Source organism: Vipera berus (genome assembly GCF_964194415.1).
Source record: "Vipera berus genome assembly, chromosome: 5".
In the NCBI taxonomy this organism is placed as follows: domain Eukaryota; kingdom Metazoa; phylum Chordata; class Lepidosauria; order Squamata; family Viperidae; genus Vipera; species Vipera berus.
This window is the reverse complement of record NC_138207.1, coordinates 7,017,678-7,031,984: the sequence shown is the minus strand read 5'-3', so window position 1 is coordinate 7,031,984 and position 14,307 is coordinate 7,017,678. Positions and strand designations below refer to the sequence as shown.

At 44.1% G+C, this 14,307-nt stretch overlaps 1 protein-coding gene across 1 annotated transcript in view; it reads right to left on the bottom strand.

The window, feature by feature from the left end:
- Positions 1-6,039: 6,039 nt before the first annotated feature.
- EEF1AKMT4 (EEF1A lysine methyltransferase 4) overlaps positions 6,040-14,307 on the bottom strand; it is a 38,469-nt gene continuing 30,201 nt past the window's right edge. Inside the window, exon 3 of the mRNA XM_081329834.1 lies at positions 6,040-6,949. Coding sequence (XP_081185960.1) covers positions 6,662-6,949 — 288 coding nt within the window. The 3' untranslated portion in view covers positions 6,040-6,661. The remainder of the gene's footprint in view (positions 6,950-14,307) is intronic.

Genomic DNA, 14,307 nt, shown 5'->3' with positions numbered 1-14,307 from the left:
ATTGCAAAAGAGGGTCATGTGACACACACACACCCCCGGGACGCTGCAGCCGTCATAAATATGAGTCAGTGGCCAAGCATTTGAATTTTGATGACGTGACCATAGGGATGCTGCAATGGTTGTGTGAAAAATGGTCATAAGTCACTTTTCCCCCCAATACTGTTAAAGCTTTGATGAACTGGTGTAAATTGAGGACTACTTGAAAATAGAAGATTAGATATTAAGAATAGGAACGCCTCCTTTGTTAAGCCCAGGGCTCAGCAACCTGAAACAATGAAAGAGCCATTCGGAACCGGTTCCCTCACAAAAGGAAAAACTGGGAGCCACAAAAAATGTGTGCACAGGCGCGTACATGCGCGCATGCGCAGAACAGGGTTTGACTGAAGAGTGGAGCCAAGGCGAGATATGCACCTACCCTGCATATTTGAATTGATTGGTTGAAATTTTTTAGTCCCACTTTTTCTTTTTTTGGACTGCACATGGCAGAGGACTGGGAGCCGCAGGAGACGGCTGAAAGAGCCACATGCGGCTCCGGAGCCGCAGGTTGCAGACCTGTGGTTAAGCCCAACCATGGAATCATAGACTTGGGAGGGATATTGAAAGTTTTCTATCTAGTCCAACCCTCATGGAACTGTGTTTGCATTTCAGTTTTTCCCCTTCAGCTGTTTAACACAGACCAGCCTGAGTTCAAACAAAATTGGCGTTTTATTGGTTTGTCTGTATTCCACTTTTAGTATTTGATTGATTTGACTTCAGACCTTTATGGATTTCCTCACCCCTTGTTTTTTCAATTTAAAAGATTATTGAGGTGGAGATACAGTGTTTGTTTCTGCAGAATTGGCAATAACGTTTTTAAAGAGGCATTTATTGTTTCAGGAATTGAGGTTTTAAACAGTCCTACGTTTCCCAGAATGTACTGCACCTGGATTTTTTTTTCTCCATAAATGTCTCCCCCCTACCCCGCCGCCCAAATATCTATACCTTGAATATAACATTCCCAGTTCGTGTTACTTTTTTTTCATAATCTTTTAAATCTGTGGATCGTCCTGACGATCGTGTAGTTTCACCTCTGCATATTTTATGTAATTGGGAAGATTGCTATGTACTTGCCAAACATTTGCTCACAGTTGTGTGTTGTAGCCTTTTAGTTTGTTTGTATTCACTGTTTTTTTGGATTCTGCTCCTCTTTGTAGAATTTTGGTGTTTTAATTTAATTGTCCCACCTTTCTTTTTATATTTCTTATTCAATTCCAAAGTTCTCCCATACATTCCTTTTTTTTATTTCTGGGGTATTCTGTTATTCATGCATAACCCACACTATTTTGTACTGGTTAGAAGTGTTTTATTTTATTGAGCACAGTTTTAAAAATATTTGATTCAATTTCAGCACCATCCAATTCCAAAACAACTCTTTTTATTATTCACAGTCAGCCCACCCCCACCCCCACCCCCAAATAGCTTTGTATGAAAAACATTGCAAACTAAGATTCCAGAATAAACTATATAAGGGCGGCATATATTTTTTTCCTTCATTTTCTCAGTTTGGTGTTTATGCTTTTCTTTGTCTTCCAAAAGCAGAGAGGAAAATAATTTCACACGCAACTGCATTTTTTCTGGAAACTATTTTGCACAAAAATGTGGAGGAATACAACTGAAGAGGTTTTAGATTTCCTTCAAACATATTTTCTTCTTATGCAACACTTTTTTTAGCCTCCAGAGGAAAGTTTTATTGAGAGGTGGGCTCACTTTGTACCCAGTTTCTCTTTTAGGAAGTAGAAACCTGTAGTCTTTTTTTTTAAATGTAGAAACCTTAGTCCTTATGCAGTTTTCGTAATGTATATGTTGTTTTCCTTTGATTTAGCACCATCCAGGCATTTTTGGACTACAGTTCCCAGAATTCAACACAACTGGGCAATTCTGAGAGTTGCCATTGGAACATTTGAAGGATTCCAGGTTGATCCCATCAAATCTGCATCATCACATCTGTTCATTGTATTTTTATCATGCCATTTCTCTGATCTTTTTGGATTCACTCCAGGCGGCTGGATGCTGTTTATATTGGTCTTGACATAAAATCAAAGCTAATGGACAGTGACTGGACAAAGCCCACAAAATTAATCTACAAGAAGGCTAATCTTGAAGGCTAATCCCAAATCCAAGTTTCCTCCCCATTCTAGCTGGCTAGGACCTCTTAAGCCATTAAACCACAAGGAATGGATTTCGTCGTATGCAAACGTGAATATGAAAATAGTTCCACTGGATTAAAAAAAAATAGAAGCATGTAAAATGTGCTGTGACATCAACCGAAGACTTCAAAACACATTCCTTGGAAAAGCACCATGATCCAAGATGGTCCATTTGGGGGAAGCAGTTCAAGGTTTTGGGGCAGTCAGTGTCATATTTTTTCCCCCTCATTGCAACTTGCAATGTGTCCATTCTGAGAACGAGCAGCAGAAGCAAAAACAGGATTTATCGAGGAAGAAAGACCAAAGGTCAGATCTTACTCAAAACCCTCCATTAATACGTCTACTGCAGGGGTAGGCAACCTTGGCTCTTTTATGACTCGTGGACTTCAACTCCCAGAATTCCTGAGCCAGCATGGAACTATTTTCATATTCATGTTTGCATAGGACGAAATCCGCTCCTGGTGGTTTAATGGTTTAAGAGGTCCTGGCCAGCTAGAATGGGGAGGAAACGTGGATTTGGGATAAGATTAGCCTTCCTGTAGATTAATTTTAATTTAATAAGAGCCTTGGTGGAGCAGTGGGCTAATGCCTCCTTAAGTAACACCAGCTGCCTGCAATTAGTGCAGGTTCGCATCCCACCAGGCTCAAGGTTGACTCAGCCTTCCATCCTTCTGAGGTAGGTAAAATGAGGACCCAGATTATTGGGGGCAATAAGCTGACTTTGTAATAATGCCACTTGGGGGGGGGGCGAAAGCCCTAATAAGCAGGCATATACATAGAATGAAGGCTATTGCTAAGCACATTGATTTGTGCTTTAGATTGTAAGCCGCCCTGAGTCTTCGGAGAAGGGCGGGATATAAATGGGATATAAATGGGATTAAAATTTTGTGGGCTTTGTCCAGTCACTGTCCATTAGCTTTGATTTTCTGTCAAGAGCAATATAAACAGCATCCAGCCGCGTGGAGTGATTCCAAAAAGATCAGAGGAATGGCAGGATAAAAATACAATGAACAGATGTGATGATGCAGATTTGATGGGATCAACCTGGAATCCTTAAAATGATTCAATAGCAACTCCCAGAATTGGCTGGCTCAGGAATTCTGGGAGTTGAAGTCCACGAGTCATAAAAGAGCCGAGGTTGCCTACCCCTGGTTAAGGTGCCGGCTTAGAAACCAGGAGACGGTGAGGTCTAGTCTGCTTCAGGCATGAAAACCAACTGGCTGACTTTGAGCCAATCACCGGGAGACAGTGAGTTTCACTTGTCACTGATCACAAGTGGCTTACATTGAGTGCTGGAGCCCTCAAAAATCTTCTTCTGTTGCCTCCTCTTCAGCGGCTGAATATGAGGGGAAACATCTTCAAGCAGCTGTTAGCACTCTAAAGCGTGAGGGGAAAAATGCTATTTCTAGGATATCTTCTCATGCATAACGCTTGGATGCTTCTCCTGTTCTCCTTTATGCATGAAGATGGGTTGGGGAAGGACAAGAGATAAGATGGCAGTCATATGGTAGACCTATTTCCTTTTTTTTTCCCTCACAAAGACACCCCCTTGAAGTAGGTTCATGTGAGGGAGATCCCACAGCCGGGACTGTACTTCAGATCACCCTGGCCGTGGTCGGGTCCCTAATCCCTACTTTTTAAAAATTATTTAAAAATCGTTTACAGCTAGTCTTCAACTTACAACATCCATTTAGTGGCTGTTCGAAAACGACATTGGAAAAAAGTGACTGATGACCATTTTTCACACTTAACGACCGCTGCAGCATCCCCAGGTGAACAAAATCCGGATGCTTGGCAACTGGAATGTATTTATGACAGTTGCAGCGTCCCAGGGCCACGTGGTCCCCTTTTGTGTTGTGATTCAGTGTCAGCCTGTGCTCCCAGCAGCTGAGTCCGATGAATCTAAGGAGGAGGAGGAGGAGGAGGGGTTTGGAGAGCCTTTGGTGTCAGAGGGAGGCTCTGATGCACTGCAGGACTCTCAGACTGGCCCCTCCAGTCATGTTCCTCATGAGGCTCAGCTGTGTGAGTACGAGGTGTCGGACTCAGAAGAGTCACAGCTGAATCTGTTCAGAGACGCTAGAAGCAGAAGGCAATCCAGCAGAGCAGAGCAGAGCAGAGAAAATCAATGAGGCAACTCAGTGAGAGGAGGAGAAGGCAGTGAGAAGCCACGCCTTGGGACTGATAATAAAAGGGGAAGGTGTGGGCGGGGCTGGTTGCTGAAGGCAACATTCTAAGAGAATCCTGGTCTGTTCTTGCTACTTCTGTTTAACTCTTCTTTGTTGACTCTTGTTTGATATTTTGAATCATTTATTGAAGGAAATAGTCTGTTGCTTTTTTGTTTGAACTGTAAATAAATTTGGGTTGGGTTTTTCCAGCCTATTGACTGTAAAAAGGAAAAAGGGGTTGTCCCTGACACAAACAGGGCCGGTCGTAGGCTGGAACAGATCATTTTGCGACCTTCTGATTGACTTAAGCACCGTGTTACTAACTTAACAACTGCAGAACAGCGGTAGCAAGCGGGGTCGTATAATGGGGCAAAACTCACTTAACAACTGTCTCGCTTACAAACAGAAATGTTGGCATCAATTGTGGCCGTAAGTCGAGGACTGCTCGTTTGGAAACAGGAAACCTTTCTCCTTTCGTCTCAGGTTCTCCTTCCTCAGGATGCAACCTGAGCATCCCTCTATATTTTAGCAACGCTATATTTCATTGGGGAAAAAAAAACTCACGGCACATTAACAACTTCAACCATTCAGGTATACCAAATATGCATAGTAGAAAATCAATGGCGGAGTTCCAGTTTCAGGTTGCAGAATTAATCTGAGATACTTCAACGGTGGGTGGAAAGGCCACTGCCTCCCAGAGGCATTAGGACTACAATCCCCATCGCTCCCAGCCATTTGAAAGGCACTGAGTTGGAGAAAATTGCTTAAAGAAGCCGGCAGAGAGGACTTCAGTGGCCGGATTCTCACAATAGGTGACGTCCGTGTTAAAATGGGGTTCAGCAGTTCAAGAGTTGTACAGTAAGATGGCAACTAGATTTTGTTTTACTCTTTGTAGAAAATAATTTTTTTAAAAAAAATAACAAAACAAAACCCAAACACCTCACTCCCAGAGGTTGTACAGGCCTCACACACCCTTGATCAGGGGTCTTCAAACGTGGCCCTTTTATGACTTGTGGACTTCAACTCCCAGCGTGCCTGACTGAGGAATTCTGGGAGTTGAAGTCCACAAGTCATAAAAGGGCCAAGTTTGAAGACCCCTGCCCTTGATAGACAGGTTGAGGGTTCCTCCCCAGAAGAACCAGAACAGTGATGACCCTCTAAAATGATCTCTCATTGGAGATCTGGATGGTCTCCTCGTTCATGATTTTTTTCAAAAGGTCTGTGAAAACAGAGGTGGCCGAGAAGAGCCTTGAAGACACTTAATGATTCAAAGCACAGCGGCAAGATTTTTTTTTAAAAAAAAGCCCAAACTCTTCCGTTTCTAATTCCTTCCTTCCCTGCTTTCACCAAATCGGTTCACAACTCTTAAAATATGAGCTTGGTGGGGTGGAAGGGAAGAAAAATGACTTTCCGCAACCAAGTTGGCAGCAGAAAGCGTTCCCATCCAATTCCCCTGAGAACAGGCCACTCCCTTGCCAATTGAAGAGGAGGCTTGATTATTATTATTATTTTAAAAAGAGTATTTAAAATGCAGGGAATTACCCCAGGTGACCTAGAGCAGCGGTCTCCAGCCTCGGCAGCTTTAAGACTTGTGGACTTCAACTCCCAGAATTCTGGGAGTTGAAGTCCACGAGTCTGAAAGTTACCGAGGTTGGAGACCCCTGCTCAAAGCCACTCCCACTTTCCTTTACATCCTGTGCGAACTGAGTTTGCTGTATTGCAACCGTACCTGGTTAAGTTCACCCAGGATGTAAAAGGCTTTGAGCAGGGGTCACCAACCTTGGCAACATGGCTGGCTGAGGAATTCTGGGAGTTGAAGTCCACAAGTCTGAAAGTTGCCGAGGTTGGAGACCCCTGCTCAAAGCCACTCCCACTTTCCTTTACATCCTGTGCGAACTGAGTTTGCTGTATTGCAACCGTACCTGGTTAGGTTCACCCAGGATGTAAAAGGCTTTGAGCAGGGGTCACCAACCTTGGCAACATGGCTGGCTGAGGAATTCTGGGAGTTGAAGTCCACGAGTGTGAAAGTTGCCGAGGTTGGAGACCCCTGCTCAAAGCCACTCCCACTTTCCTTTACATCCTGTGCGAACTGAGTTTGCTGTATTGCAACCGTACCTGGTTAGGTTCACCCAGGATGTAAAAGGCTTTGAGCAGGGGTCACCAACCTTGGCAACATGGCTGGCTGAGGAATTCTGGGAGATGCACCAGTTGTAAAAATTGCTGAGGTTGGAGACCTCTGCCCTAGAGGAGGTATCTTGGTGCGGCCCTTTGAGACTTTTGCCCCACAAGCAGCTCTTTTCCTCGAGGTATTCAGAGCTGAATGTTGAAGAGGTAATTCTCGCAATCTGGCTCCTGAAGGAGGCACACAGGGCTGGGAGGCGAGGGATGCCGATGGAGGGTCTGCCCCAGGGCTATGTCAGAGGGGGTCATCTCCCCACCTTTCTTCATGACGTAGAGGAAATAGTGAAAGTCCTTTCCGTAACTGACATGTTGGATGGACCAGTTGTAGGCACGCTGGGCGTAGTGGCGCTTGCGGAAATGTGGCTGGGCGAAAGTGATGGAGATGAACTTTCCTTGGGGTTGCAAGACTCGGGAGACCTGGGAGAAAATAGGAAAAAGTTACAGAGAAGTCCGGCCCAGGCTAGAATTAACTACTCTGAAGTTAACTGGGTTTGGCATGCAGGTAATCCTTGGTCTACAACCTGTTAAGCTTTGTTGGTGCAACAATTATTGCTTCTTAGCTTGTCAATAAACTTGGGGGGGAGGATGGAGAAATGGAACGCAGGCTACAGAGATAAGGAAGGCAGACCATGAGAATCAAGGATGATTCGCCAGATGTCGGACCAGACTCAGAGACATTTTCTCAAAGCAATATATTTCCACCTAATTGGGCAATGTGACCTGTTCAAGGATGGGAAGGGGAATTCTATACATTTACTATAGGGGTTTGGCTTGGGGTTTGCCAGAGCGGCTTTTGCTTTCATACATGCTGAAATGATGTACTCAGTAAAGTTCTACATTAAGAGATCAGAATATCTCAAAGGTGTTTCCTTGCTTGGGTGCGTCAGTCAGAACCTTGACGCAACTGAGCCCCAAATTTCTGTTGTTGAGCACGTTAAGTGAGTTTTGCCCCATTTTACGAACTTTCTTGACATGGTTGTTAAGTGAATCAAGGCAGTTGTTAAGTTAGTAACAGTGTTATGAAATGAATCTGGCTTCCCCATTGACCTCGCTTGTTTGAAGGTCGCAAAGGGAAATCACATGAACCTGGGACACTGCAATTGTCACGAGTTAGTTGCCAAGCATCCAAATTTTGATCATGTGACCCTGGAGAGGTTGCGATGGGTGATAAGTGTGAAAAGCAGTCATAAGTTACTTCTTTCAGTGCCGTTGTAGCTTCGGTCACTAAATGAATGGTTGCAAGTCAAGGGCCACCTGAGTAACATCTCTGTTGTTTCCTTCCCACACACCTCAGCTGCTCCCTGTGCTGTCATTTGAAATTTCCCACTTGGGCTGTTCTGCAATTTCTCTCTCTGTGTCCTCAGTTTGTGTCCTCTCTCTCAAGGCCCCAGTTTGGTACATTGGCTGACTACAGAGATGCTGGAACAGTCGTAAGTCTGAAAAATGGTCGTAAGTCACTATTTTCAGGGCTGCTCTATCTTCGTACGGTCATTAAAGAAATGGTTGTAGGTCGAGAACTACCTGTAAAATTGGAAGCAATTCACCTTGGTGGTTATTGTGGTCATAAATTGAGGACTCCTTGTATTTTATTGCTTTTGAAAAATGTTCACAGGGCTTGGAAGGTTTAAAGAGCACTATCATCTTGACAGAGAACTTTGCTCATTACGACACAAAAATAAACCTTCACAATCATCCCCAGATTTAAAGTGACAATAAAGATTCTATTCTATTCTATTCTATTCTATTCTGTTCTGTTCTATTCTATGCTATGCTATGCTACTCTGTTCTGTTCTAATTTCTACATTTTTTTCTGTTCTATTCTATTCTATTCTGTTCTATTCTATTCTTATTTCTACATTCTTTTCTTTTCTTTTCTATTCTATCCTATCCTGTTCTGTTCTATTCTGTTCTTATTTCTATATTCTGTTCAGTTCTGTCCTATCCTGTTCTTATTTCTATATTCTGTTCTGTCCTATCCTATCCTATCCTATCCTATTATTTCTCTGTTCTATTCTATTCTATTCTATTCTATTCTATTCTATTCTATTCTATTCTATTCTATTCTATTCTATCCTATTCTGTTCTATTCTGTTCTTATTTCTATATTCTGTTCTGTCCTGTCCTATCCTATCCCGTTCTTATTTCTATATTCTGTTCTGTCCTATCCTATCCTATCCTATCCTATTCTATCCTATCCTATCCTATCCTATCCTATCCTATTATTTTTCTGTTCTATTCTACTCTGTTCTGTTCTAATTTCTACATTTTTTTTATTCTATTCTATTCTATCCTGTTCTGTTCTATTCTGTTCTTATTTCTATATTCTGTTCTGTCCTGTCCTATCCTATCCCGTTCTTATTTCTATATTCTGTTCTGTCCTATCCTATCCTATCCTATCCTATCCTATCCTATCCTATCCTATCCTATCCTATCCTATTATTTTTCTGTTCTATTCTACTCTGTTCTGTTCTAATTTCTACATTTTTTTCTGTTCTGTTCTGTTCTATTCTTATTTCTACATTCTTTTCTGTTCTATTCTGTTCTGTTCTATTCTCTTCCATTCTGTTCTTATTTCTATATTCTGTTCTGTTCTGTCCTATCCTAACCTTATTTCTATATTCTGTTCTGTCCTATCCTATTATTTCTCTGTTCTGTTCTTAATTCTATTCTATTCTATTCTATTCTATTCTATTCTATTCTATTCTATTCCTATTCTATTCCATTCCATTCTATTCTATTCTATTCTATTCTATTCTATTCTATTCTATTCTATTCTATTCTATTCTATTCTATTCTATTCTATTCTATTCTATTCTATTCTATTCCTATTTCTCTGTTCTAGTCTATGACAGAGGCCAAAGGGATGTTTAGCTCTTAACATTCAGTCAAAGCAACAGAGGCAAGCTTTTTCTATGGCAGAAATGCTACAAGGGCTATCGGTAACGGAGACAGCTTGTCTTGGATGGAGATTTTTAAAAAATGACTGCTTCACACACCACACCCTTCTGCTGCTTTCTGGGTTAACTTCAACTTAATGTCATCGAATTATCAATGCTTCCACTCGGCTGGCTTCACCCAGCATGCTAGCATGGCTAGAACTAAGCAAACTGGGGACGTAGGACTAGGCCAGCTGCTAAATCCTTACCCGATTTGATTAAAATGTCTGGCGTCAACCTTGTTGGTCCCGGAGCACCCTGGGGTGATGCTTAATCCAGGACTGGAAAATCGGGGGGGGGGGGGAGAGAGAGGCTTCTCCAACCCCTCCCACCTTCCCACCCCCACACTGCAATCTGAACATATTTGGAAGGTGTCAGACCAGGAACAGTTAAGAGTTGTGGGTGCTTCTAAGGCAGACTTTTTAGAACTCCTGACAAGTTCACCCCACAACTGCACTCTAATAAGGCAAGTCTGGAGACTACCTCTTTCTCCTTTCTCTGCCTCGCTCGGTAAAGGCAGGCATAATCCGCACAACTCTGTGTACTAATGATCCTCCTGTGGAGGTGGTTAGCAGCGTCAAGTTTCAAGGTGTGCAGCTAAGGAGTAGGCTGGCTTCGTCGCTCAACAGCGAGACGCTGGTGAAACGGGCACAGCAGCGCCTGTATTTTCTGCGTCGCATGAGAAAAGCACATCTTCTTTCCCCTCTCCTGACCATTTACAACAGAGGGATGATCGAGAGTATCCATTCATATTGCACTATTGTCTGGTTTGGAAGCGTCACTGCTTCAGACCGGAAGGCGGGGCAGAGTGCTGAGGACAGCTGAAAAGATCATTGGCAGTTCCCTCCCTTCCATCCAGGACGTGGCACAGAAGCGGGGTCCGCAAGATTGTCTGGGATGCTACACATCCTTTTCATGACCTGTTTCCCTTGTTCCCTTCTGGGAGGAGGGGGCTCCGTGGTATCCGAAGCAGAACATCCAGATTCAGTCACAGCTTTGTTCCATACAGCATCAGCCTTATGAACTCTCAAGCTTCCTCTTTCCATTACGTATTCGTGATTAATATTTACATGTATATATGTATATATGTAATAGAGATGCGGTGGCTCAGTGGGTTAGGACGCTGAGCTTGTCGATCAGAAGGTTGGCAGTTTGGTGGGTCGAATCCCGAGTGCCGCATAACAGAGTGAGCGCCTGTTACTTGTCCCAGCTTCTGCCAGCCTAGCAGTTCGAAAGCACGTAAAAATGCAAGTAGAAAAATAGGGACCACTACCGTGGGAAGGTAACAGCATTCCGTGCGCCTTTGGCGTCTAGTCATGCCGGACACATGACCACGGAGATGTCCTCGGACAGCGCTGGCTCTTCGGCTTTGAAACGGAGATGAGCACCGGCCCCTAGAGTCGGAAATGACTAGCACGCATGTGCAGGGGAACCTTTACCTTTACCTATGTATATATGTAATAGGGACGTGGTGGCTCAGTTGGTTAGGACGCTGAGCTTGTCGATCAGAAGGTCGGCAGTTTGGCGGGTCGAATCCCGAGCGCCGCGTAACAGAGTGAGCGCCTGTTACTCATCCCAGCTTCTGCCAACCTAGCAGTTTGAAAGCACGTAAAAATGCAAGTAGAAAAATAGGGACCACTACAGTGGGAAGGTAACAGCGTTCCGTGCGCCTTTGGCGTCTAGTCATGCCGGCCACATGACCACGGAGATGTCCTCGGACAAGCGCTGGCTCTTTGGCTTTGAAACGGAGATGAGCACCGGCCCCTAGAGTCGGAAACGACTAGCACGCATGTGTGGGGGAACCTTTACCTTTACCTTTTTATGTACATATGTATACATATATGTATATAGCATGAATATATGTGTGTTATATATGTGTATAAACAGAATTTCATTTTTAATGTGGGCCAGTGCTCATAGTAAAAACGACAATAAAGTTCATCTTATCTTATCTTATCTTATCTTGTCTTGTCTTGTCTTGTCTTGTCTTGCCTTGCCTTGCCTTACCCTACCCTGTCCTGTCCTATCCTATCCTATCCTATCCTATCCTATCCTATCCTATCCTATCCTATCCTATCCTATCCTATCCTATCCTCTTGCAGCTAAATAGCAAGGATGAAGATTGCTGGAGGTTTTCTTCCTTGATATAGGTAGTCCTCGATTTACAGCATTCGTTTAGTGACCGTTCAAAGTCACAAAGGCACTGAAACGAGTGACTTGCGACCGATTCTCACACTTAAGACCACTGCAGCCTCCCTTTAGTCATGCGATCAAAATTCAGGCGCTTGGCAAACTGACTCGCATTGATGACGGTTGGTCATGTGGTCACCCTTTGCAACCTTCCCACCTAGCTACTGACAAGCAAGAGCCAATGGGGGAAAGCCAAATTTGCTTAATGACCAGATGGCTGACTTAACAACTGCAGTGGACTGACTTTAACAACGGTGGCTAAAAAGATCGTTAAGAGAGAAGCTCCAAAAGGAACTGAAGCGCAGGCTTGAAGGAGAGAAGAGTTGGTAGAAGAAAACTGCATCGGAGTTTGATCTGATCTTGCACGTGCTCCAGACAAGCCTTGCTAGATCTCTTACAGTATTAGTTTCCCTCTTAGATCTCATCTTACTCAGGCCTAACTACTGCTTCCTCGGCTCACCCTGACTCTTTGAATCCTAATACTTTTCTGCAAGACTAATTGTCATGCCGGCCTTTGCTACTGTTCTGTACCAGCCTGCTACCGGCCCTGCAGAAAAGGCAGGGACAACCCCTTTACAACCGGCAAGAGGCTGGAATTACGCCTGCCAAATTTATAGCTACAAAAACAAACAAGACACCAACCAAGAAACAGGAGCTTTAAGAAACATGAACCACCCGAGCGGTTGCCTTCAGCAAACCAGCCCTCCCAGACATTCCCCTTATATAGAGTTCAGGTCGTGGCTTCTCTCTGCCTCCTTCCGAGAAGCCCCATTGCCTTCCTCTGTTTACTCCTAATTGACTGCCTCCTGCGTCGGGCGTCCTTGAACAGGGCCAGCTGTGGGTCATCTTCATCCACACTGTCAGGCTCACACAGCTGGGTCTCCGTGGTGACCAAATGGGAGGGGCCTGGCTGAGGGCTATCATCAGCAAGATCTTCAACCCCCTCAGCAAGGTCTTCAACACCCCCCTCCTCCTCTGAGTTGTCCGACCCAACTGTCGAACCCACAGGCTGACCCTGAATCACAACAGCTTTGCTCTGGCGAGTTCTTAATAAACTGTAAACACCATTTTAAAAACAGGTGTTTTGGTCTCTCTCTCTCTCTCTCTCTCTCTCTCCCTCTCCCTCTCTTTAATTGGATATATACCATTAAACTGTGGTCTCTCCCCAGATCAGGGATGGGCAGCCCTTTTTAGCTTGGGGCGATTTTTTTTTATCTGGGACAGTGGACAGTGGTTCGATGATGTCTCCTTGCCTACATGAGCAATAGATCCATCTAGTGTTTAAAGGGAGTTCAGGACATGGATTTGTCTGTGTTGGTCATTGAAGAGATGGGATAAAAGAGTACTGAGGCCTTTGAACCTTGGTGTTATACAATAAAACAGGGGTCTTCAAACTTGATGGCTTTTAAGACTTGTGAACTTCAACTCCCAGAATTCTGGGAGTTGAAGTCCACAAGTCTTAAAGTCACCACGTTTGAAGACCCTTGCAATAGGATATCATGGAAAAACAGCACAAGTAGTTTAGTGACTGCTCACAGTGGGACTGATGGCCCTTTTTCACACTTACGACTGTTGCCGCATCCTCATGGCCACGTGATTTACAATCAGATGCTTGCCCACTGGTTCATATGTATGACGGCTGCAGTGTCCCGGGATCATGTGACCCTCTTTTGCGACCTCCTGACAAGCAAAGTCAATGGGGAAGCCAGATTCCCTTAACAGCCGAGTTACTAACTTAAGAACTACAGTGATTCACTTTACCACCGTGGAAAGAAAGGTCATAAAATGGGACCAAACCCTCTTAACATCTGTCTTGCTTAGCAATGGAAACGTTGGGCTCCGTTGTGATCTGGAGTCAAAGATCACCTGGACACGGACCACAGAACAAATTAATACAGAATTTTCCTTCATGCATTCACTCTAATAAACTATTCACTGTAAAGTGGAAGCAAAAACAGATTTCTGAGTTATTTGCTCTCTGCATGAGAATAGCAACATATCTCAAAACCAGCCGAAGAGCTTGTTTTCCGTGCAGAACACCATCTGTTGCATTAAATTGAGGGGACCTACTTGAATCTAACCCACAAGCCTACTGTTTGGATACGCCCACTGAAGGATTAAAAATGGGGCTGTGGGTGTAAAACGTGCCTGTAGGCCAGAAGGCCCACATCAGTTTCTGTACCACATCCAGGTAGTCCTCGACTTACGACTTGGTGGCTGTCCAAAGCTACTTATGATCCAGTTCTGAAGTTCCAATTGCTGGGCACCCCACTGTGGTCATGTGCCTGCATGCCGGGTGCTCAGCAACCTGCATTTATGGCCATTTGCAGCACCGCATAATAACGTGGCCTCCTTTTATGACAGTTTTGCCCAAAACCCGGCGTTTTACTTCTGGTTTTCAGCAAAACCAGCCCGTAGTAAACAATGGGTTTGCTTAACAACTGCTGCATAAAAGGTTGTTTAGTCAGGCCGGTCATGCAGGTGATCCATTTTTGTGACCATCATGACTTGTGACCGTAATGGACAGACTTCATTAAGGTCATAAGTCGAAGGACTACCCTGTACCTTTTGGGCACCAGGGACCAGTTCCACAGAGAGAGGTTTTTTTCGTGGATGGGAGGGTACGTGGTTTTGTGTGCTGTTTTGTGT